Genomic DNA, 25,795 nt, shown 5'->3' with positions numbered 1-25,795 from the left:
AAAATCTTGCCACCACGTTTCAATTCTCCACATGTGTGTCGTTTGAAATTCTTTTCACTCAACACTGCAAAAGAGCTCACTTTCACTGGCTACACTAGGACAATTTCCAAGTCTTTCCCTAAGGCAAGTCTGCCCCTGGAATAGATGCTGGCGATGTTGCCATGGTGACCCATCTCTGGAAATCCCACAGGGCTGTCCCTCCATAACATGGGCCTTCCTGGGTCACGGCCTCTGGAGGGAATTCTGAAAGCACCGGAAGTTACAGAAACACAGGCTGAATATACCATCCTCCTCACACCTCTGCAACACCCTCCCCCTCCTGTATCAAATCACAGACACTACAAAGGTGGTCTTGGGTCTCACAGGTGGTTGACAGGTCTAATTACATAGGATTTCTATTTGCAAGTTATGCTAGGGTTATAAGCAGAAGGAAAAAATGTAATAGTTGGAGCGCCTGGAATTTTCACCAAGATAAACCATAAATCTGGGGCATGAACATTTCAACAAATTTAAGGAATTAAAGCCATAAAGAGTAAGTTCTCTGATCATAATTAAATTAAACTACAGATACTCCTCAACTTACAAAGAGCTTGTGTCCATTATATTCCAAATATGTCCAAATACTGGTTGACAATGCATTTAATCTACTGCACATCACAGCTTCACTTTCACACCATCGTAAACTCAAAAAAAAAAATCGTAAGTTGAATCATCGTAAGCCAAGGACCATCTGTATAATTCAGGAACAGAAAGACAACAGGAAAATCTCTAAACATTTGGAAATTAAAACACACACACACACCTAGATAACATGTGAGTCAGAGAGGAAGTCTCAAAGGATATTTTAAAAATAGAGAGAACTAAATAAAACTCAACACACAGCATATCAAAACCTGCAGGATGCACCTGAAGAAGTGCCGAGAGAGAAAATTATAGTAATAAACACATCAGAAAAGAGCAGTTTGTCCCAGGTGTGTAAAGGCGGTCCAACATTCTAAAATAAATTGATGTAATCCACCATGTAAAACAGCTCAGGAGGAAAATCAACTGACACAAAAAGTCACTGACAGAATTCAACACCCACTTGAGGTAAAAACTCTCAGTACCCAAGGAAAAGAAAGGAATTTCCTCCATCCCAAAACCTACAGCTGACATCACACCTAGTAGTGCAAGACTGAATGTTTTCCCTGTAGGATCAAGAATAAGCCCTGGCTGGTATAGCTCAGTGGATTGAGTGCAGGCTGTGAACCAAAGAGTCCCTGGTTCAATTCCTGGTCAGGGCACATGCCTGGGTTGGGAGTCAGGTCCCCAGTAGGGGCCACATGAGAAGCAACCACACATTGATGTTTCTCTCCCTCTCTTTCTCCCTCCCTTCACCTCTCTCTAAAAATAAATAAGTAAAGTCTTAAAAAAAGGATAAGCAAGGATGCCCACTCTCACCACTTTTACATTAGCCATTGCAATAAAGCAGGAAAAGAAAATTAAAGCCATACAAATTTGAAAAGAAGGAACAAAACCTATTGCGAGTGACATGATTATAAACATAGAAAATCCCACAGAATCTATGAAAAAAATAAACTTCAAGAAGTAAAAAGTAAAAATATTATCATTGATAGCATTGTTACTAACAATAAAGTAATACAATCTTACATGAATTTTACATGCGCATTGACAATGAAAATAGGGAAACCAAAACAAAAACACAACACCAGGTGCAGTTGCTCCAAAGTAAAGGAAATACTTAGGCATAAAAACAAAACATGTGCATAATCTGTGTGATGAAAAGTAGGAAAAGGAATCAAAGAAGACCTGGATAATGGACAGACATACCATGTCCATGGACTAGAGGGCCATTCAAGAAGCTATATGGAAAGAGAAAGGCCACAGACTAGCCAAAACAATGATGAAAACATTTTGGGGAGAAATCACCCTTCCCAATATCAAGACTTCTACATATCTGCAGTAATGAAGAAAGGAGAATGGACACATAGATCAATGGAACAGGACAGAGAACTCAGAAACATATCCACACAAATATGCCCAATTAATTTTTAAGAAAGGAGTGGAAGTGCCCTGGCTGGTGTGGCTCAGTGAATTGAGTGCCAGCCTGAGAACCAAAGGATCACGGTTGGATTCCCAATCAGGGCCTGTGCCTGGATTGCAGGTCACATCCCCAGTAGGGGTGCTCCAGAGGCAACCACACATGGATGTTTCTCTCTTTCTCCCTCCCTTCCCCTCTCTCTAAAAATAAATAAATAGAATCTTTTTTAAAAAAAAGGAGTGAAAGCAATTCAAAAGGGACACACTTTTTGATAAATGGTGTTGGAAGAATTAGACATTCACAGGTTTAAAAAAAATGAATCTATTCCTAAACTCCACACCTTAAACATAAACTAACTCAAAGCGGATCATAGACTTAAGTGTAAAAAGTAAAACAATAAAAACTTTAGGAAAGAACATAGGGAAAATCTTGAGGCTCTAGGTCTAAGAAAAGAGTCTTTAAACTTGACACCGAACGACAACCTATAAGGGGCAAGTTTATAAACTGAAGTGAGAGACAATATTTGCAAATTATATATCCAACAAGCCCTTATATCTGGAATATGTAAAGAACATTTAAAACCCAACATTAAATAAATCATTACAAATGTTTAAATGTTCAAAAACAATTTTATTTGCAATAGCCAAACACTTAAAAAAAGAAAATATTTGTTAACACTTTAAAGGATGAATGCTTAAAAAAAATTCCATCTTACCATGGAATGTCATTCAGTTATAAATATATATGGATATTTGTATATTTATTTATATATAATTGTATGTAAATTTATGTAAATATAAATAAATGTGTATGTTTACATTAAAAATTTTCACAAAACCCTAGCTGGGTGGCTCAGTTGATTGGAGTGTTGTCCCAAACACCAAAAGGTTGTGGGTTCGATTCCTGATCAGGCACATACCTGGCTTCTGGGTTTGGTCCCCATTCTGGGAGTATGTGGGAGGCAACCAATCTGTTTCTTTCTCTCTCTCTCTCTCTCTCTCTCTCTCTATCTCCCTGCCCTTCTCTCTCTCTAAAATCAGTAAACATATCCTCAGGTGAGAATTAAAAATAATTAAATAAATACTTGCATAGAGCCGTGCCCCCTCACACACAAACTACCGATATAGGCCATGCTTTGGATGAACCTCAAGGAAATCATGCTGAGTGAGAAGACAAAAAAAAACCAGTTTCAAAGGATACACGCCACATTATTGCCTTACAAAGCTTCGGTGAAACATCAGGATCACAGAGAAGGAGAACAGATCAGCAGTTGCCAGGCCTTCGGGGCAGGGGGAGGGGAGGGCGAGGCTGCCCGGGACTGTCACAGGGGCCGTCGGGGACAAGGCCGGTGAGTATCCGCCCCCTGGCGGTGGCAGCGGCTACGCAGGCTACATACACACAATCGCGCAGAGCCACCCCGTCCCACACACGATCCCCCCAATGAGCGTGTGAATAACCACTCACATCTCACGAAGCCCCACGCGCGGCACCCAAATTAGTTCCATGATACCCAACCACGGCTGTGTAACCTTAACCCTGAGGGAGGCTGGCGAAGGTGCAGGGACCTCCCTGTACATTTCTGTGCAACCTCCTGTGAGTCTGTGATTATCTCAAAACAAAAGGTTTTTAAAAAAATATCTAATGCAACCAGTGCGCTATTAAATGGAGCAGCGGCGGGGGTACCCGACCTTCAGGGGCTCTCAATGAGCCAACATCAATGATGACACAATGCTTCTGGGTCCTTCCAACCTTGTCTGCTTGGTTCCTGCCAAAATAGAAGCCACGTTGAACTGGCTTCCTTACAGGACTTTTATAACCTCGGGATGGTTACTGGGAGGAAGGAAAGGGTTTTGTTTTGTTGTGCTTTTTCTGAATGGCTATTAATAACAACCATGAGTTAATGAAAGATGAATAAATATTTACAAATTATATAACTTTCAAAGGCTGTAAAATTATACCAAAAAAAAAAAAAAAAGATGAGCAAATCCTCAAACAGCAGCAAAGTCTTTCAAAATGGGCATTGAAGCATGTATTTTTTTAATTACTAGTGACTGTAAGTGATTAAAGCACACTGAATTTATTAAATGCTCCCATTCAAAATGATACTCAGAATCAGGAGAGAGACACGGAATAAACTCAATGGACACGCCTGGAAGTTTGCTAAGGCAATCATTCACTACCATAAAATCAATCATTAAAGAATACTAATTTATCTTGTGTTTCCCGCATCCACTGTGCCTCATGTAAGCAGAATAAGGCAGGAAAAAGTTCTCCGATACAGAAATGACTGACTCGTAGGTGCAGATGCAATGACGAAATTAGAAAGGTTATGGAAACATGAATGAAGTAACTGAGTCCAGCCACGGTCCCTGGTGGAGAGCGAGACGACGTCGAGCAAAGGTGACAGGGAGCTTCGCCAGAGACGCACGCAGGGCTGCGCCGCCTCCCGTCACTGAGAAATCTCAGCATCCCTGACTGGGGACTTCAGACACCACACTCTTCCTCCAGACCCAGCGCGAACTCCCAGCACACTGGTGAAGTGGACCCCAAAATTGTACCTAAAGGCTTCAGAGTTAAATTGCAGTCTGTGAGAAAAAGAGGGAATAACGGAGTAACAAATCCGTTGTGCAAGGAACATCAGCCCAACCCCAGGTGCAGAATCTCCTAAGAACAATGAAATGGGGTGTCCACCAGGTGGCGCCGTGGCGCTGCCCGGCCCGTGGGACGCAGGTGGCCTCAGCAGGTGGCCTAGGCAGGTGGGCCTGGGAAAGAGCCCACTGCAAGGCTGGCCCTTGCCTGGAGGCTGGGTGCTCGGATTCTGGAATGTTCTCCACGCTACCAAGCAATAAGCTGGCCTGTGGGACGGGTGCGCGGCGCTCTGCTGTACGAGCGAGCCTGGGCTGCTCTGTGACTCAGAGTGAACTGCTTCCCTTCCAAAAGTTGGGGCTTTGGCGGGGTGAGGGAGTGTGGGTGACGGGTCCCCGGCTGAAATCCCAGGCTGCGCGTCAGACAGGCAGCCCCTTCCACAAGAGGAGACCTTTCCACGTCTGCCCTTGATTCTCCCAGGCTCAGCCTAACGAACCTTCTCCCATCACTGGTACAGGTAATAAAGCACAGTTCCCAGCCCTGCTTCTGAGCCAGAGTCCTTCTAGAACGTCACAGAGCACAGGGGTGGCCATGGGAACCCTGAAACAAAAATGAAACAGGGCCCGACGAGAACAGACCTCCCCCAGAATAACAGACACGCAGATGTAACAACTAAGCCAGCCAGCAGACCTCATTGGACACTCGGGGGCTCGACCCTCTGGAGCCGACATTCCTCTCCAGGCACACTTCTGGAACCTTCCTGCCCACATTCTAGAACATTCTTCCCACAGGCTGTCTCCTTGGCAGCACCCTTTGTGGTCTGATCCCAAGCTTGCCTAAGAAACACCTTTCGGAGTCACGGAGACAGACTCTCAGGCCTGACTTTTGGGAGCCAGTGTGCAATGTGTCACCATGAATCTGGTTTCACGATGACTCCAGTGATGGGCCCCCTCCCAGCCCAGGCACTGTCCAAGCTTCCCCTCGTGCTGTGGGAGGGAGAGCCACGCGGTTTCCCAGAAACACCAGGTTTACAGGAGATGGCCTCAGCTGAGTGATAGGTTACCCTCCACATGCACAGCCATGGGCCTCCGAGTCCCCATTGGGGTGAGCAGTGGATCGCAACGTGCCACCTTACAGACGAAGACCCTGCATCCCAGAAAGGCTCAGCACGTGTCCCCTCAAGGTCGCAGATCGTGTGAGCAGCAGAGCAGGGGACGAGAAAATCACATGCACAAGCATGCTCTCAGGTCAGAGTTTGCTGGTTCCTGACAAACGCCTAGCCAAGGTTCATCAGAAATTCCAGTTTTCTACCTAAAAGGCCGGAAATGTCGCTTTTTGGGAAGATACTCTCGCCATCTGATGCACCGACAGGATGAGGTCGCCCGGCACATCCAGCAAGGCAAAGACACCAACTTGCGGGCGCAGACAGGGCTACGACAGGCACGGAGCTTACCTCGAATATAATGAGCACGTAGACGCCAGCGAGGATGATGGCGGCGACGGTCACTTGGGCCTCCACGCTGGCGCGGAGGTGCTGGTGCGCCACCAGCAGCGGGACCACCGGGGTCCCCTGGAGCTCGGCGCGGATGCTGATGGAAACGCCCCCTCTGCAGAGTGAAGCAAAAACCTTAGCGCTGATGCAGCAAACAGACCTTCTGGCAACCATTCGAGCTTCCTCCTTGGTGTCCTTCCAACCAGGTCACCCGCGGCCATGGCCAGAGCCCCACCAACCCCAGTCCCGGCGGCGCGGAGCCCTGCACACAGGTGAATGGGTTGACACACGCGGGACTCAGCCTCCCGCGGCCACTGCAGGCACCGCTCCTAGAACTTACAGGGTGCAGGGACGTGCACATACTGTCTGACCTCCTCGCCCGCCACCACCTGACTTCTTTACCGGCTCACAAACAGAAAAGGGCCACGTGCAACCTGAGAACGCACACAGGTTGTCACTGGCAGTGGGACAAGCCCTGGAGCACCCAAGGCGTCACAGCACCAGGCGTGCTGGACCTGAAGCCTGGCTCTAAGGGGCAGAACTCCTACGTCCGCTTCCAAACCCTCCGCAGGGCAGCATGCAACTGTATTTGGAGATGGGGTCTTTACAGAGTTGATAAAATGAGGCCCCTTGGTGGCCCTAATCCAAGATGGCTGGCGTCCTTCAAAGAAGAGATCAGGACACAGACAGAGAGGGACGACTGTGTGCAGACACAGAGAGAAGACGGCCGTCCGCCCTCTCAGGAATGAGGCCTGAGGAGACAGGCACCCTGCTGTCACTGTAAGAGTGTAATTGCGCTTGTTTGCCCTGGTGGGTGTGGCTCAATGGACTAGGCACCTTCAGCCAGTTCGATTCCCAGTCAGGGCACATGCCGGGGTTGCAGGCCAGGTCCCCAGTAGGGGGCGCGAGAGAGGCAACCACACATTGATGTTTCTCTCCCTCTGTTTCCTTCCCTTCCCCTCTCTCTAAAAATAAATAAATAAACTCTTTTTTAAAATGTCCCTTGGGTAAGTCACCCAGCCTGTGGCATTTGTTGTGGCAGCCCTAGAGAACACTTACAGCAGCCAAGAGCACAGGTTAATTAATACAGAGAGGCCTTCATGAAAGAAAAAGAGGAAGAACCCTAACATTTCCCAGACTTCCCCATTGGAGAGCTTCATGATAGTAATGAAATTAATGCGGAAGCTGTAAAATACCATGTGCTTCAACATGGACCTGGAATGAACACCGCCATTTCCCACCGCGGTGGCCCTGGCACCCTGCCACACACCTCCTTTGAGTGCACTGTCCACCCAGAAAGGCCATCTCATCCACAGCACATAACTGATCTGGTGCCATTTGTCCTCAAAATCAGAGCCATGCAGGCCGAACTTCCTAACGTGAGCGTGTCCCAGAGGACAACCCATCCACCCCGGCCCAGACCTCCAGCACAGGAGACCTACCTGCTCGGAACCTCAAAGGTCCTGCTGACCACCAGGCGCTCGCTCCGCCGGGGGCTTAAAAATACCGTCCAGTTATGAGTGACCTGTGAAGGTCAAAGAGGAAAACTGCAGTCAGGCCTTGAACTTGAACGTCACCCAATGTAGGTGCTTGTTTGGAATCAAGAGAAAGAGAAGATGGGGCGGGGGGGGGGGGGCGGGGGGAGAACCTCCCTGCCAGGCAAAGTCCAAGCCTTGGGGAGCTGGTAATTTCCATGGGGCAGAGGCCTTTGTTTTAGAAAAAGTGTCTCCTGAGCCCTCTGGTGCAGCGCAGAGGAAACGCTTAGCTGGCTTAACACTGCTACTTGGTTACCAACTTAAAGCAGATGGGAGGGGGGCCCAAGTGTAGCCACCACCCGCCCTGGTCCCCTTCCAAGCAGGGCAGGAAAGTTGGGGGGAGATGTGAACAGAGAGGGATGGGGAGGGGCCAGGGAATTTCCCTGGGAGGGCAGCAGTCTTGCTGCCCACCATCATAAAGGACATTGAAAATAGGAACCAGATTACTCAAAGCATGAATGAGAGCCCCAACCCCGTGGCTCAGCTGGTTGGAGCGTCGTCCCAATGTGCCAAGGTTGTGGGTTCGATCCCCAGTCAGGGTATGCACAGTGTTTCTCTCTCACATCTATGTTGCTCACTCTCTTTCTCTCTCCCCTCCTATTTCTGTAAAATCAATCAGTACACCCTCAGATAAAGATTTTTTAAAAAACAAGTTTGTGCATAAATAGTGGGAATTTTGTAATTGATTTAGAGAAGAGGGGGGAAAAGAATTTCAAAGACAGAGCAAATGACAAGCACTTTCCTGAAAATGGGCTCACTGCCTCCTGGCACCCCATCCGTTCCAGAGGAAACTCAGTTTATAAAGAGATGAAGTGAGTTGTTACAATTCCATTCCAATAACACAGAAGTATGACCTGCTGTGGCCGCCGCCGGGAGCCTGGAGTATCGGCCTGGGTTACCTCCACCACGACATGCTCTTCTCTCCCTGGACGACTCGGGCCGCTGGCCACCAGGGCCCCTGCCAGGTCCACCTGGAGCAGCGTGGAGTCAGCTCGGCCGCTGAGGTTCACAGCTGGGGACACGTCAAGGAGAACCACAGAGCAAGCAGAGACCTGGAGTCCCCCCACCATCCGCCCCATGCACACCCTCCTTGGAAGATGCACGGAGAAATGCATAGCCAGCCCTTTCCTCCAAGGTCACGGCCAGCAGCCCTGATGGACCATGCCCCATTTCTCCAGCCCCTCCCTCCCAGCATGCACCAGTGGTTTTGCCTTGTAGGACCTTGTGCGTTTGGAATACTCTGCTTTAACATCTAATAAGTGGTGTCTCTCTGTCCTGCTAACACCCCTGCTTCCATGTTAACAGTCAGCCTCCAACTCCTGCCAGGAGCCCCGGGGAGGGGTGGGCTGGAGGCTGCATGAGTGAACAAATGAACCTGGTCCACACCCATACCCGATCCTAGGGCGCCAGGTGTCCACTGGGCAGGTGAGGAGTCACGAAGACAATTGGAATTGAGAATTCTGACAGCAGCCCTGGCGAGTGTGGCTCAGTGGATTGGGTGCTGGCCTGTGGGCCAGAGGGTTGCTGGTTCGATTCCCATTGGGGACACATGCCTGGGTTGCTGGCCAGGTCCCCAGTAGGGGGCACATGAGAGGCAACCACACAGTGAGGTTTCTCTCCCTTTCTTTCTCCCTCCCTTCCCCTCTCCCTAGAAATAAATAAAACCTTTTTTAAAAGAATTCTGACAGCAGCTAAGAGAAGAGAAATTCCACGCTGAAGAGAGGAATTATCGAGAGGCTGCTCCCTCAACCTGTAACTCCCTGCTCGCGGCCCCGCTGCAGCCGGGACCCTGAGCTCCTGCATCCCGCACCTGGGTTTGCACCAGTGCAGCAGCCTGCACTACAGAGCCCTTCTCTCCTTGCTCCGGGCTGACTCTCACCTCTGCTGCGGGGTCCTGGGGCCACAACGTAGGTCCCACACTGCCGCCAGCCCAGCCACTGTGCCTCCAGAACAGAACAACAGTGACAGTTTAAGATGCATCTCAAAATGATCCATGTTCTATATGAGCTCTCAGAAGCCCCACAGCAGCTCCGACTGGTGTGGCTCAGTTGGTTGGAGCATCAGCTCAGAAAGTGGAAGGTCACCAGTTTGATTCCCGCTCAGAGCACATACCTGGGTTGAGGGTTTAGTCCCCGGTTGGGGTGCGTTCTAGAGGCAACTGATTGGCCAATTTTTCTACTCTTCTTTAAAACCATCACAGAAACTGGTGGTTTGCAGAGCAGACAGAGGGAGGGGGCAGAACCACTGCCAGGGTGTCTGCAGGGTCTGCATGGAGTTTTAGGAGCAACAGGGAAAGACTGATCTTTTTCATTGCCTACTCTACACAGCAAAATGTACTGTGTTTTTCTCTTTCTTTTTAAAAGATTTATTTATTTATTTTTAGAGAGCAGGGGAGGGAGGGATAAAGAGAGGGAGAGAAACATCAATGTGTGGTTGCCTTCCACGTGCTCCCTGCTGGGGACCTGGCCTGCAACCCAGGCATGTGCCCTGAGAGGGAATTGAACCTGCAGTCCTTTGGTTCACAGGCTGGCACTCAATCCACTGAGCCACACAAGCCAAGGCTATACTGTTGTTTTATAAATGTATAAAAACACGCAGGAAAGAAAGCATTGTATCAATACCGGCACTGTTTTCCAGCTGAGTGCCCGGCTGGAGGGCCTCTCCACACACCCTGGCAGCTACTTGGGGTCCAAAATGGACACATTGAAACCGGAAGTCACACAGGGGCCAGAACATAGTGGGAGAAGTCCCGAAAGACACTGTTGCTTCTGTCACCCCAAGTTACTCCTGCCCTGGTCTTTCCCGCTCGGCAAATTCGCGGGGTACCGGGTGGGGAAATGTTCCACCCAGGGAGCTGGAGACCTGGAGGAAACCACAGAGGTGGAACAGCACCACCTGCAGGCTAGCGGTGGGAAGAGCAGCGGCTCCTCCCTGTGATTGAACGAATGTGGAGCGTCTACTGGGGACCAAGAGGGGCCCGAGCAGGCACAGGTGAAAGCACCCTAAACAGAGGGATCACCCTAAACGGAGCGTGCACACAATTGCACAGCGCACGGGGCCGCACACACGGCAGCCTTCCTTTTCTCTGTCTCTTCAGCCGCCCACCGCATGCTGAGGATGCAAAGCCCACCGTGTTGGAATGGTGTCAGTAATGACCTGGAGACCCCAGCAAAAGCAGCCTCATTCAAGCCCCGCCCCTGCCTTCTAGCCCCGCTGACCGTCTGCCTCGCCACCTAACACGCGGTACCCCCACCTCCCCAAACCTGGAGAACCCCTATCCTTTCAGAGCTCACTCAAGCTCTCCCCTCCTGAAATCCATCGTTGCCATGCTGAATGCTGCGTCTTAGTGAGCGGGGCATGATCTTGCAAAGCGACAGGTTTCAGGTTCGATTCCCAGTCAGGGCACATGCCTGGATTGCCGGCCACATCCCAGCAGGGGGCGTGCAAAGGGCAACCAATTGATGTTTCTCTCTCACATGGATGTTTCTCTCCCTCCCTTCCCATGTCTCCAAATAAACAAAAACGTTTAAAAATCCATCCTTGGCACCCACAGTTCCTTTCTTCAATGACCCCTAGACCGGGCTCACCCTGATAAAGTGTTCATTCACACCATAGTGCTGTTTGGTTGACATTTTTCTCCCCAGCTGGTTTGCGAAATACCTTAGAAAAAGGCGGACGCGCTGCAGTTGCGCAGTTGAGAACTAAACTATTCTCTCTGGGACCCTTCTTTGCTGTGATCTGATTTTGGCGCCCCGCACTGGCCGGGTTCCCTGGGATTCCCACTGAATGGCGAGGGGCTATCGCAGGAGGCGGCTTAGAAGTTTCAGAGGTTCCGCGCCTCGGGGTTCACTGAGGCCGCTCCAGATTGAGCGCTGAAGGCAGGCTCCTCCGAATACCTCCGCTCCCGGACTGGGCCTCCTCCCTGAAGACCCTCTGTGTCCCAGGTTGGGGGCGGGGTGGAGGGGGCGGGGACGGTTGGGGGCGTGGCCAAGGCGGGGCAGGGGGGCAGGTTGAGACCAGCTGCAGTGAAGTCAGAGGAAAGGTGGGCAGCGCCAGTCCCCAGGAGCGCCGGGCAGCGGGGCTCCATGCTTGTTTGGGGAGCCCCCGGGGGAGCTTGAGATAGAGCAGAAACCCCTGGAGTGAGAAATGCAGTTTATTTATCCAAGTCCCAGAGCTCCTCCGTTGACCCCCAGCACATGGTTTTCCCGCTAACGTTGCACGTGATTTTAAAGGGGTGCCTCTGCCCTGGCTGGGAGCTGGGTGGGTTAGAGCAGCATCCCCATGCGCCACGGTCGTGGGTTCGATCCCGGGTCAGGGTGCATACAAGCAGCGACCAATGAGTGCATCAATAAATGGAAGAACAAGTCAATGTTTCTCTTCCTCTCTCTCTAAAATCTACATAATTTTTTTTTGAGTGGTGAAACTAACATACAGGCGTGAGCGAGCGCCCAGGTGAAGAGAACCGCTGCGCCGTGTGTTTAGGGGCGGGGCTTCCTCAGGGACCCTGGTTAGGCTCTGAGCATCGGGTCTGTCTGGGTGCTGCTGGCACCCCGCGTGTGGACAGTGGCTCATCCGAGGGAGAGGGGCGTCCTGGGAAGACAGGAGGGGCTCCCCAGAAGGACCCGGAAAACAATGCGCAGCCAACTGCTGGCGACGACGAGAAAAACTACCCGATTTCCTGAAATTTCAGTTCACCCAGATTATCCACGAAAGATACTAAAGAAAAGAATGGCTCACTTATGTTCTCTGAATGATTTGATTCCTGTTTAAAAGATAATCGCACAGAAGCAGGCAAGTGGAATCCGAACATTTAAAAATTGCTGACAGTCATGTGTGGGCTCTCGCGAGAGTGGAGAGCCCCGGGGGCCGCGGAATGGGTGTATTCACCCCTTCACTCAGGCTTTTCCTCGGGGCTTCCAAGGGATAGGGGGAGGCTGGGGAGACTCCTGAGAAAGCCTTAGTTGGAGGGGGAAGTCATCAAATCTGGCAACCTGAGGGCGCAGCTAGGGGCGGGTAAGGTGCGGGAGGAGAGAAACCAGCCAGACAGTGGAGAGGGGTTACCGTGGCAACCACAAACAGCAACGCTGCCAGCGTCTGACCAAATTTACACCAACTCCTCCACAAGTGCTCACAGAATTTAAGATACGCTCACCTCCAGGCTTTACCTCAGGGCTACAGGCTGAGAATTTGTGTCCCTCCAAAATCCACAGTCAAGGCCTGCGCCCCCCACGTGGCTGTATTTGGAGATGGGACCTCTAAGGAAGCAACTGAGCTCAAATGAGTTCATCAGGGAGACTTTGATCTGACAGGTTTAGTGTTCTCAGAACAGCAGGCACTGGCCCTGGCTGGGTAGCTCATTGAGTGAGAGCGTCATCCCAACTCACCAAGGTTGCAGGTTCAATCCCGGGTCAGGGGACACAGAAGAAGCAACCAGTGAATGCATCAAAAGTGGGACAACAATCCCTGGCTGGCATAGCTCAGTGGACTGAGTGCGGGCTACAAACCAAAGCATGGCAAGTTCAATTCCCAGTCAGGGCACATGCCTGGGTTGCAGGCCATGGCCCCCCGCAACTGCACATTGAATATGTTTCTCTCTCTCTCTCTTTCTCCCTCCCTTCCTCTCTAAAAATAAATAAATAAAATCTTTTTAAAAATCTTTTAAAAATAATTTTTAAAATTCCAATTTTAAAAAAAAGTGGGACAACAGATCAATGTTTCTCTCTCCCCCCTGCTTCCTCTCTCTCTCTCTCTCTCTCAAATCAATAAATTATAAAAAGAGAGAGTGAGAGAGACCAGAAAGCTTTCTCTCAGTGTCGCCACACACCAAGGAAAGACCTATGAGGACACAGCAGACAGGTGGCCGTCTGCAAGCCAGGGAACGAGACCTCACCAAACACAGAACCAGCCACACCTTGACCTTGAACTACAGGCCTCCAGAACTGAGAAATAAACCCTCTCGTTGAAGCCACATGATCTGCACTAATTTGCTGTGGAACAGAAGTAACTAACACTCGGAGTGCCTGTCCCACATAACACATCTGCGTCCTCACAATGAACTATGAAGCCTGCAAAAGCGACACGAAAAAGCACAATGTGAAGAAACCAAGCCATCAGCAGAGCAGCAGACAGAGCCAGGAAAAGAACCAATACACTTGAAAATGGGCCAGCAGAAATCTACAGAGCAGCATGTCCCAAAGCCATGGGGACACCAGGCCCTAACAAGGTATGGCGCGACGCTGCCAGCAGCCCTGCGTGGAGAACCTCACAGCCCAGGGGCCCCGCATCCGGGGCTCCCTGACGCTCTTTCCACCTGTCCTGAGGCCTGGTCTTTCATCAGCATCCTGCTGGCTTGTGCTGTGACCTTGGGCAGCACTTGGGATAGTTCTCGGGTGTCTCTTGGCTTTGTGACTCTCAGCCGTGGGCCATCGGTCACCTCCCGTCCAGAACGTGGTTCAGATACAGTAGCTTTCCTGCGGCGACACAGCCAGCAGCTGCCAGAACTTCCCTTGATCTGGATACAGGCTAAACGCAACCTGTAACGACCAGAAACATTTCGTGAGGAATGCACGTTGAGAGGGCCGTGGGGTTTGCACCATGTTCACCCCCACACAAATTAAGGGTTCACCGCAGGGGGCTGGAGGAGGATTTGGTAAGCTCAGAGGTGGGAAGACCCAGGGGGGCCAGCTCGATGCCTTCTGCAGAGCAAAGCCAGGTCACCAGGGCCCCGGCCACGTGACTTGGGACAAAAGCAGAGAAGCGCACCCAAGGCCTCCATCGCTACCCACGGGCTGCCGCCCCCACGCCCTCAGCTCCTCCCCCAGGGGAACTGTGATCCCACCACGCAGGCGCCCAGCCTGGGGCGGGGCCCACCGTTGATCAGGGCACGGTACTCACGGAGCACATCACCACGAAGGCAAACAGGCCCGTGACCTTCAGCCACCGCGCACAGCGCCTGCAGAGAAAGGCAAGCCCGGGTCAGAGCGGCACAGCGCCCTCCTGAGTGCGCATGCCCAGACCTGCCCGATCTCCGCCACCTTTCCGAGGCCCCCAGAAACCTGCCCCTCAGAGCCTGCCTTTGGGATTCTCTCCTTAGCAGGGTGGGAAGGAACAAACCACAGACTGTGGACCCTCCTTCTGCCTGGTGGCAAGCGACTTGGTTGGGGAAACGAGAGGGACAAAGTTAACCCCAAGTGCTTGCACACGGCTTCTTGCAGGAGATGGTAAAGATCAAGATTGGAAGCCCCAGATTCCTGGCAACAAGCCTCATCTGGTCTCTCAGAGTCACACTCGCCAATCATGTTCCTCTGAGTTTTCTGAAAGATGGGGCTGTAGATTTGACCATCAAATATACAAATACGGAGATGCAACCGTTGATTCCAGAAAGAAAGTGCAACGTTGTCATTGGTTGGACCAGCAGAGTCTTTCAAGAATTGCCTAGGGGGCCTGGCCAGATTAGAGCGTTGTCCCCGATACGCCAAGGTTGTGGGTTCGATCCCCAGTCAGGGCACATACAAGAAGCAACCAATGGATGCATCAATAAGTGAAACACTAAATCTGTCTCTCATTCTCTCTCTAATTCTTAGGAGGTAATTTAATAGACAAACAGACCATGTGCTTGGCCCCTTCTCAGGACTCCTTGTGGTGTCCTGGCCCAGCCACCATTTCGCACCTGACCACGGCCCTCAGGCCCAAGATGGACCTGGGCCTGACCACCCCTCTGTAGCCCCTCCAGCTGCACCTCTGGTCCCACGACCTCCCCAACTCACTGGGGCCCACCTCCCACTGACACATCACCACCCCACCCCCACCAGCCCCTCCTCCAGGGTGGGGCCAGGCTGTCTTTACTCTCTCCCTGAACTTGGAGGGCCACTGAACTTGGCCTGTGCTTGACACACGTTTGCAGAATGAATGAAGTGTCTGTTGGGACATCTTTTTCAAAACCACTCTGGTCCTTTCAAAATGGTAACAGCTTGCTTTTCATTCTCTTAGACATAATGGGTTTGATGAATATCGGTTCACATCTCCAAATGATGATTCCACAGCTTCTATTTAAATGGGCACCACAATGACCCTCTTTTGAAAGCACGAAGCATCCGTGGACTATTCTAAATACAAATCGCTTTCTGACCATCCAAAACATTTTTTACAAGTTTCCTTAACGGCCACGCATGGGACTTTCTAGACCTGTGAGAAAGGACAGCCCTGAGTCTTTCAGTTCAAGGCAATTGTTTCCCGGGTCAGAGAAGGCAAACCAACCACTGAAGGTCAAGTCTGAAATGTACTTGATTCTATTTTGCCACCGTGTGGGACAGAGGAGGAAGCTGCCACCCTCTGCAGCTGTGAGCCAGCCAGCTGGGGACAGGGGTTACCATCCCTGAGACCCCCAGGGCCAGACCCCTGTTCACACAATTTCCCATGATTCACAGAACCTCAGAGCAGATTCACCAGCCAAATATTTGCCATGCCTGTGAGGGGGGCTGAGGACCCTCGTGAGGAGGCTACACATGGCTGGGAGGCTGGTGGGCCAAAGCATGTCCTTGGTCCTGCACCAGCAGGGGACCTGGCGTCACCTCCTGCCCCCAGCCGGGCTCACAGTCTGCAAGACCTCAGGCAAAATCGTCACCCTCCTGAGGTCCCTCTGTCATCTTTCTTGGCCGGGACGATCACAGAACACCAGCGAAAGGGCAGCTTTGGGTGCAGACACGTGCCCTTTGGCATTCAGTGAGTCCATCAAACAGCTTCAGCGAAAGCTGGTTCTCCGATGGTGGGAAACAGTGACACTCATGATTGACAGCAGCAGAGGGTCCCCTCACCTGTCTGTGGCCCAGACCACCCTCATGGAAGCCCACGGAAGGTCGTGGCGCGGAGCAGACACCAGGTGACAAGGAGAGAGTCACAGGACATGGCTGGCCCTTTGGTCCCCCAGCTACTGCACATCTGGAACGTGGACCCCGTGGTCCTGGTCCCCAAGCCTCAGTCTGTCCCTGCAGATGCTGCCTTCAAAGATGTTGTTCTCGATAGGACCCTTCCTTCAAATAAATGTGTATACGGGGGCCCCGTGGGCACAGCCATTGGCCCTGGGCCAGCGCCACCTGGCATGTCTTCCAGGAAACGTGGGCAAACCCGTCCCTCACCTCCACTGCACCTTTGGGAAGGGTGTCGTGAGGGCAAGACCCCAAGTCTCACCCCAGGCCAGCGGGCTGCCCTGTGAGACGGCCACCCTGGGCCACATGGGTGCTCCCGAGCCTCCTACCTCAGCTTCGAAAGGCGGAGCCTGGTGTGAACACCCTCCAGAAGGTCCCCCTTGTCCGAGGAGGCAGATCGGGAGGAACCAGCTGCCTCACTGCCCAGCAGCGACCGTCCCTCCCACTCGGCCGAGCTGTTGTCCCAAGACTCCTCAGCGGTGATGAACTCCGGGTGGTAAATGCGCAGGCTCTGCACCCTGGAAAGCAACGTCTGGGGTTATTTTCACAGAAAACAAGGTTGTGTCTCAGCAGTGACATGTGAAATGTGGAGTCCCTCTTGGCTTTGGGGAGGACCTCAGACTCCGTGTGGCTGGGCCTGGTCCCTCTGTATGTCACAGAGCACTCGGCTCAAGGGACATCCAGAGTCACTTGAATCTTCAGAATGAGTTGTGGGCCTTCAGGAAACATCAGCTTGGTCCTGGCCAGGTGGCTCAGTTGGTTGGAGCATTGTCCCAATAGGCCAAGGTTGCAGGTTCGATCCCCAGTCAGGGCACATACAAGCATCAACCAATGAATGCATCAGTAAGTGGAACAACAAATCGATGTTTCTCTCTCTCCCTCTCTCTCTCAAAGTCAATTTTTAAAAAAGAATGGGAAAGAAAAGCATCAGCTTATTCTGAGCTTGGAACTTTCCAATAGAGCCAGCTCAGCCCAGCTGCCGCTCCTGTGCTGGGGTCCCACCATTCTGCTCTGTGTAGACACCTTCCTGCAATGGAATGGCAGGGAGGAGGGTCTCCCGGCTCTCCCACCTCATATCCACACAAGCAAGAGCGGGGGTGGGAGTGGGGGTTGCCAGTGCTGGACGACACGGGCCCAAGAACCACAGCCAAATCTAAAGGGATGACTCGGGGGGAGCCCCACATTGATCAGAATTCCACATGCACCTGCATGTGTACCATCCACTTCCTGTTGGTGGTATCCCCGGGCTACTGAGCAGTTCGCTCAGTAAGCATGCACTTGACTCTAGGGAGGGATTTGTGCCCCAGGGAATACTCCTGGGACCACGAGGCAGACAAAGCCACAGTCATAACTTGTAGGAACATGAGACACCGCTCCAAGGCAGCTAGCTCTACGGGGTGCTGAGATTCTCCTCAACAGTTAGCCTGCTCTGGGGCTGGGTCACAGCAAGACAAGAACTCTCACCCTGGCGGGTGCAGCTCAGGGGGTTGAGCACTGGTCTGCAAACCAAAGGGTCGCTGGTTTGATTCCCAGTCAGAGCACATGCCTGGGTGGCAGGCTGGGTCCCCAGCAGGGGGTGTGGGAGAGGCAACCACACATGGATGTTTCTCTCCCTTTCTGTCTCCCTCCTTTCCCTTCTCTATAATAAATAAATAAAATCTTTAAAAAGAATTCGTTTAAACTGCCGCAAGACACCTCTATGCACCCCTATGTTCATTGCAGTGTTATTTACAATCACCAAAATATGGAAGCAACCCAAGTGCCCATCAATAGATGAGTAGATCGAGAAGATATGGTACACTTACACAATGGAATATTACTCGGACAGTAAAAAGGATGGGGTCTTACCATTTGCAACAACATGGGTGGACCTAGATGGTATTATGCTAAGTGACATAAGTCAGAGAAAGACAAATATGATATGACTTCACATATATGTGGACTCTCAAGAAAATATAAATGAACAAGCAAGACAGAAACAGACTCATAGACGCAGAGAACAGACTGATGGCTGTTGGGGGGACAGGGTGGTTGGAAGACTGGGTGAAAAAAAGGAGAAGGGATTGAGGATAGATTGACAGTTGCAGAATAGTCCCAGGGACATAAAGTACAGCACAGGGAATATAGTCGATAATATTGTAATAAATATATACGGGGCCAGGTAGGTGCTGGGAATATCTAGAGAATCGCTTTGTAAGCAGTCCATAATGGTCTAACCACTATGCTGCACACCTGAAACTAATATAAAATAATATTGACCTGGCTGGTGTAGCTCAGTGGATTGAGCACGGGCTGTGAACCAAAGCATCCCAGGTTCGATTCCCAGTCAGAGCACATGCCTGGGTTGCAGGCCATGGCCCCCAGCAACCGCACATTGATGTTTCTCTCTCTCTCTCTCTTTCTCCCTCCCTTCCCTCTCTAAAAATAAATAAATAAAATCTTTGAAAAAAAGAAAATAGAAATTGCTTTTAAAAATATTGAAAGTCAACTGTAGTTGAAAAAAAAACAAAGCTAAAACAATGCAACAAAATTAAATTCCCCCAAAAGAAAAGCATTTAAAAATCCTGTCCACAGCCCTGACTGCTGTGGCTCAGTGGGTTGGGTGCCTTCCCACAAATCAAAAAGTCGCCAGTTCGATTCCCAGTCCAGGCACATGCCCGGGTTGTGGGCCCTGTCCCTGGGGAGGGGCGTGTGAGAGGAAATGATTGACTTTTCTGTCATACTTCGATGTTTCCCTCTCTTTCTCCCTTCCTTCCCCTTTCTCTAAGATAAGTCAAAACAATACTTTCCTTAAAAAAAAAATCCTGCCCACCACCCACACCTCAATCAGCTTCTTGTGAGAAAAATATAAAGGAAAATCTTTGGTAAGCAAGCCTGACCCGCGCTCTCCTGCAGTGGTTTCTGGGAGCGAGGCGAGGCTCCGCCCCCTGGGGCATCAGCACGCCACCTGCTGAGACGCATGCTCACACATCACTGGATCCTCAATGAATCATGAGTTCCAAAATGCCTCAGGCCTTAGGGGTTCACCAAGTGATTCCAAGGAAACCCTTAGGGGACTGGATGTGTGAGCTGTTTGTTTACAGAGCTATTGATCAGGAGAGATGTCCAGGTGGCAGGGGCCTGCTGGACACTGGGACAGAGCACGAAGAGGACGCAGGCCGGCAGATAACACAATCGTGGGTGACTCAGGGCAAATTCCGAATAAGCGCAGACTGTGGTGTCTTGAGAGCACAGGAGAAGAGCTGGCTCCTGGGGGAGCTGGGGGCAAATGAAGGCTTCACAGAGGAGGTGACAGGTGAGCCCCCTTGAACTTGAAGGGGCGGCCCTGGAGGGCCAGGGAGGGGAGGAGGTTCCCTGGGTCAAAGGGCTGGGGGGTGGGAAGCTTTTGCAGAGAGATGCAATTTGTCATCAACAGTCTCCTCATGGCCAGGTGGCCCAGTGGGTTGGAGCATCATCCTGTGCCCCAAAAGGTCCGGGGTTCGATGCCCAGTTGGAGTTCATACCTGGGTTGTGGGAGTTATGTGTTCATTCCTTGTCAGGGCGCGTACAGGAGCAACTGATCAATGATTCTCTCTCACATGGATGTTTCTCTCTCTCTCCCCCCCCCCCACCCATTCCTTTCTTTCTCTCAAATTGATGTACATATCCTGGGATGAGGATTAAAAAAAAAAAAAAATCCCCAGAGCCAAAGTCCCTGACAGCAGCCCCTGCCCCACCTGTTGAGAAGCCTGGCCTGGTAAGTCAGCTGTGTGAGCTCCCGCTGCCTCATCACTGCAGGGTCATGCTCAAGGTCACTTAGAAATCCAGAAGCCACAGGATCCAGGCACTAGAGTCATGACCAGCTGTGACCTTGAATGGACAAGGAACTGGCAGGGGCCCAACAGGTCAGGGCCAAGTTCACGCCTCACGGAGAAATTCCCTAGCCCAGGACAGTGCTCAGAGATTCCTTAACTCTGGCACAAGGGGACACACTCACCCTTTCTCCTGTGAGGCATTCCTCAGCAGGGGGGTATTTTCTGTCACGCAGGGTTCTTGGCACCTGGAGCTGAAGAGCCGGGTTAAAGGCGCATGAGACCTGGAAGACACGGGGAGGGAAGACGTCACCCGCGACTGGGGCTGCGCCCGGCAGCAGGAGCGCGAGCCAGTGGCGAGCAGCCTTCTGGGAGAAGGGGAGGTGAACCTACGTTGGGAAAATCTGGAATTTCAGGAGAACCCACTGGAAACAAACCCCCTTCCCACTACACACCAGGCTGGAAATGCACAGCGGGAATGCGCCGCAGACCCGATGCTGGGGGAGGTGGGGGCGGATTGTGCTGCTGGACCCCCATCAGCTCCGCATCGGATTCCAGCCAGATGCGCTACTCCAGGCAGAGCTTCCCATCAACAAGCCCGTTCGTTGTCTGATGGGCTGTGTCCTACTCAGGAAGTTCTATTTCCTAAGATCATCGTATTTTAAATATCACACATCGAAAGTATCCGAATGGCTTCCCTCGGGACACCAGGCCGCAGAAGTTGGGCCGATGGAGTCATAATGAGATGAATGAGGGCCCTGGTTGGTTAGAGCATCATCCGGATACACCAAGGTCACAGGTTCGATTCCTGGTCAGAGCACATACAAGAATCAACCAATGGATGCATTGATAAGTGGGTACAACAACAAATCAATGATTCTCTCTTTCTTCTTCTTTCTCTCTTTAAAATCAATACATTTTTTAAAGATTTTATTTATTTATTTTTAGAGAGGGAAGGGAGGGAGATAGAGAGACAGAGAGAAACATCAATGTGCGGTTGCTGGGGGTCATGGCCTGCACCCAGGCATGTACCCTGGCTGGGAATCGAACCTGCAACACTTTGGTTCACAGCCCGAGCTCAATCCACTGAGCTACGCCAGCCAGGGCAAAATCAATACATTTTGAAAAAATTTTAGAAATAGAAATGGAGGGGGCTGAGAGGTTCTCCAGGGGACAGATGCCACAGCTTAAGCAAAATGAAGGTTCGGCCCTGGTTGGTGTGGCTCAGTGGACTGAGCGCTGGCCTGCAAACCAAAGGTGCACTGGTTCAATTCCCAGTCAGGGCACATGCCTGGGTTGTGGGCCAGGTCCCCAGTAGGGGGTGCACAATAGACAACCACACATCGATGTTTCTCTCTCTTTCTCCCTCCCTTCCCCATTCTCTAAAAATAAATAACTAAAATATTTTTTTAAAAAGCTTCAGGTCCCTTGGGGTACCATTCTGAGGTGCTGGCCTGTCTTTGGGAGGAGGGGCCCCCACACACCATCCAGAGCATGAGCTATTCCAGAGGGACGTAACTGCCGTCACAGCAGAGCCCACCAGCACGAATGGTCACCCTATCAAAGGACAACTTTGTTATTGTAGACACTGTCCCGGATGTCCCCTGTCCCCCCCCCGACTCCCCTGCCCCACCCCTCAGCATTAACCACATTGTTGTCTGAAGAACATACAACATTTAAAAGCAACTGGTTTTTCATGAAAAGAATCATTTCATTTCATGAAAGAATCACTTTCATTTCTAATTATTGGGCATATATCATTTTACTTTTTTTTCTTTTATTGATTTAAGAGAGAGAGATTGATTAGTTGTTACACTTATTGACACATTCACTGGTTGCTTGTTGCGCATGCCCTGACTCGGGATTTGAGCCTGAAACCTTGGCGTATCAGGATGATGCTCTAACCAACTGAGCCCCCTGGCCAGGGCTGGGACCGACCCCCCAAAACTGGAATTTATTTATAAAAAATTATGTATTTATTCTTCTATGCTTAAACTTCAGTCACCTTGAAAGTACTCTCCAGTTGATGCAACACACCTATCGAGACTTTTTTCCACTGCTCAGAACAAGTTTTGAACTCATCAATTTTGATGCCTTTTAGTGCTTCTACCATTTTTTGGTTTCACCTCTTCCACATCAGCAAAATGTTTCCCTTTGAGGATTTTTTTCATCCCAGGAAATGAAAATAAATCACTCGGGGTGAGGGCATGGAGGAAATGCTGTTTTGGTCAAAAACTGCTGAACACTCAGTGTGGAGTAGGCAGGTGCACTCATAAATCACCCATCATGAAATTGGCAAACTGTAGAAAGTCTTTTAAAAAAATGCACTGAAGCCGAACGCAGCCTCTCACAACAACGCCAGCTGGTTCACTGATACAGATGGGTTCCTGGAACACTCACCTTAGTGGGGGTAGCTTGTATTACAAGGGGCCCGCCCTTCAAAAGATAATTCCAGTTTTTTGGGTTCCCCTTCACAGGTCATTTTATAAGCTAGTACATTGCCTTTCCTGACAGAGCCCAGTCCACACACAGCACCACAGATGCCATGAAGCACACGCCCAGGGAAACAACAGTGACTCACACCATAAAAGCAAAGCAAAGTGGAAATTTGAAGGAAAAAAAATGCTTTAATTTTTGAGATAAGAGAGAGGAAAAGGGAGGGAGAGAGAAACACTGATTTCTTGTTCCACTTATTCATCCATTCACTCACTGGTTTTTGTATGTGCCCTAACTGGGAATTGAACCCACAACTTTGGTGTATCAGGAGGATCTTCTAGCCAACTGAGCTACCCAGCCAGGGATAAAGAAAAGTATTTCTTTACTTTCTTTTCCACATTGAACTTGTGACACAGACCATAAGACTCTGCTCTCACGGGTGAATGACACCAGGGACCCCAGCTGTGTCTGTCCCAGGCCAGCAAGCATTCTTTGAGCAAAGCTTCTGGGCTGCCTTGGGCACTCCCTATGGGAACACAGATGACAGAGGACCCTGCCTCCTGGGCTTTAACAGGGTGCACCAATGCCCCAACCAGCAGAGATGAGAGCAGAGGGGTTTCATACCAAATGTACTTCTAGCTGGTCACACTGGCTCAGAGATTAAGCTAGGCTTTTTTTTAAACCCTGAGGATATGTTTTTATTGATTTTATTTTTTTTAAGATTTTATTTACAAACTTTTTCAGAGAGGAGTAGGGAGGGAGAAAGAGAGGGAGAGAAACATCAATGTGTGGTTGCCTCTCGCACGCCCCCTACTGGGGACCTGGCCCACAACCCAAACATGTGCCCTGACTGGGAATTGAACTGGCAACGCTTTGGTTTGCAGGCCGGTGCTCAATATGCTGAACCACACCAGCCAAGGTTGATCTTAGAAAGGAAGGTGGGTGAGGAGAGAGAGTGGGAGGGAGAGAAAGAGAAACAGTGATGTGAGAGACAAATATCGATTGGCTGCCACCCATTTGATTTCGGGACCGGAAATCAAACCCACAACCTAGGTATATGCCTTGAACAGGGATCAAACCCACGACACTTTGGTACATGGGGGTGACACTCCAAGCAACCGACCCACCCAGCCAGGGTTTTAGCTGAGCCTCTTAAAATCTTCATCTCTCATAACCGCAGATTCAAAGGACCTCAGGCACATTTAGAAAAATGTCTCAATGAATCAACTAGTATCCAGGTGTTCCTGGGGTTACACTGCATTTCTGGGAGAGCTGACTATCACCTGACCTCCCTCCCATTCTTTAACCAATCTGAGCTTCCATTTTCTCAGCTATATGATGTATATATATATTTTTTTAAGATTTTATTTATTTATTTTTAGAGAGGGAAGGGAGGGAGAAAGAGAGAGAGAGAGAGAAACATCAATGTGCGGTTGCTGAGGGCCGTGGCCTGCAACCCAGGTATGTGCCCTGACTGAGAATCGAACCTGCAATGCCTGATTCGCAGCCCAAGCTCAATCCACTGAGCTACGCCAGCCAGGGCTATATGATGTATATTAAAGGGGGAACAAAGCCCATTTTGTTGCATTAGCTAAGGAAATGTAAATGCAAAAGATACAGATAGAGTTTGGCTACTGAGTCCATGATTTCCATTGGACTGAGCGCCCCGCTGAATGGTTGCTATCTTGTTTCCACCGCGTTTCACCTGGTGCCTTCAGTGGTGCCCCGTTCACAGTAGGATCCTAATAAATATTTCATAAGGAACAAGTTACACCCCAGTAGTCACAGCTTATTTGAATGAGATTGGCTTTTTGACTCAAATAAAACAGTTTTCTAAACCGTTAAATTGATGACGGGCGTGCAAGGACACTTGGCTACACGCTGGCGATGCAAACACCCCTGAGCAGGTACCACCTGTGGGCTCGCTCTGAGGGGCAGCCCAGTTCTCAGGGCTGAGACTTCGCCTCGTGGCCATAAAAGAGGAAAACTCTGAATTCGGAAAAGTCAAACGAACCTTTTATTTTCTCAGCAGGGGCCACCACTGGCTGGCTTCATTATTTCACACTTCTGCTGCATTGTGTGGACACCAAGTATTTTATAACTATAGCTACGTGCACAGGGAGTGGTTTCTAAGCTTATGTTATATTCAGTTATGTTTCTAAAGAGCCAAAACTATAAATGAGTCTCTCGAGGAAACTTCCCAAAGAGACTTCAGGACATTCCAAATTTAAACTTAATGCAGCGCTGTCTGGATATTATTTTCCATTGTTTCTTCACTATCCCTGACCTTCAGTCCTACAGGGAAGAGAACTCCAAACTACAGGTAGAGAAGATACGGCATTGCCCAAGACACACTTGGGAATAAAAAGGGCAGTCCTTGGGCCTGGCCAGGTAGCTCATTTGGTCAGAGTGTCATCCCCATGTGCCAAGGTTATGAGTTTGATCCCCAGTCAGAGCACATACAAGAATCAACCAATAAATGCATAAATGAGTGGAATGATGAATCTCTCTCTCTCTCTCTCTCTCAAATCAATCAATAAATAAATGGCATGGCATTTCCTCCAAAAACTAAAGATAGAACTGTCTTTTGATCCAGTGACCCCACTGCTGGGATTATACCCTAAGATTTCTGAATCACCAATTCAAAAGAACCTACGCACCTGATTGTTCATAGCAGCACAATTTACAATAGCCAAGTGCTGGAAGCAACCCAAGGGCCCATCAGTCAATGAATGGATCAAAACACTATGGCACATTTACACAGTGGAATTCTATGCAGCAGAAAGAAAGAAGGAGCTGCTACCCTTTGCGACAGCGTGGATGGAACTGGAGAGCATTATGATAAGTGAAATAAGCCAGGCAGTGAAAGATAAATACCATATGATCTCACCTTTAAGTGGAACCTAATCAACAAAACAAATGAGCAAAACAGAACCAGAGACATGGAAATAAAGAACAAACTGACAGTGACCAGAGGGGATGGGGGAGGG

The 25,795-nt window shown here is 50.1% G+C and overlaps 1 protein-coding gene across 1 annotated transcript in view; it reads right to left on the bottom strand.

The window, feature by feature from the left end:
- OCA2 (OCA2 melanosomal transmembrane protein) overlaps positions 1–25,795 on the bottom strand; it is a 113,752-nt gene that overhangs the window by 65,352 nt on the left and 22,605 nt on the right. Inside the window, exons 3-9 of the mRNA XM_036013546.1 lie at positions 20,555–20,653; positions 16,908–17,096; positions 14,549–14,606; positions 14,115–14,187; positions 8,509–8,666; positions 7,562–7,644; positions 6,081–6,234 (exon numbers count right to left, since the gene is read on the bottom strand). Coding sequence (XP_035869439.1) covers positions 6,081–6,234; positions 7,562–7,644; positions 8,509–8,666; positions 14,115–14,187; positions 14,549–14,606; positions 16,908–17,096; positions 20,555–20,653 — 814 coding nt within the window. The remainder of the gene's footprint in view (positions 1–6,080; positions 6,235–7,561; positions 7,645–8,508; positions 8,667–14,114; positions 14,188–14,548; positions 14,607–16,907; positions 17,097–20,554; positions 20,654–25,795) is intronic.

This window comes from Phyllostomus discolor, chromosome 12, assembly GCF_004126475.2.
Source record: "Phyllostomus discolor isolate MPI-MPIP mPhyDis1 chromosome 12, mPhyDis1.pri.v3, whole genome shotgun sequence".
Lineage (NCBI taxonomy): Eukaryota > Metazoa > Chordata > Mammalia > Chiroptera > Phyllostomidae > Phyllostomus > Phyllostomus discolor.
This window is presented reverse-complemented; position numbering and strand designations above follow the sequence as displayed.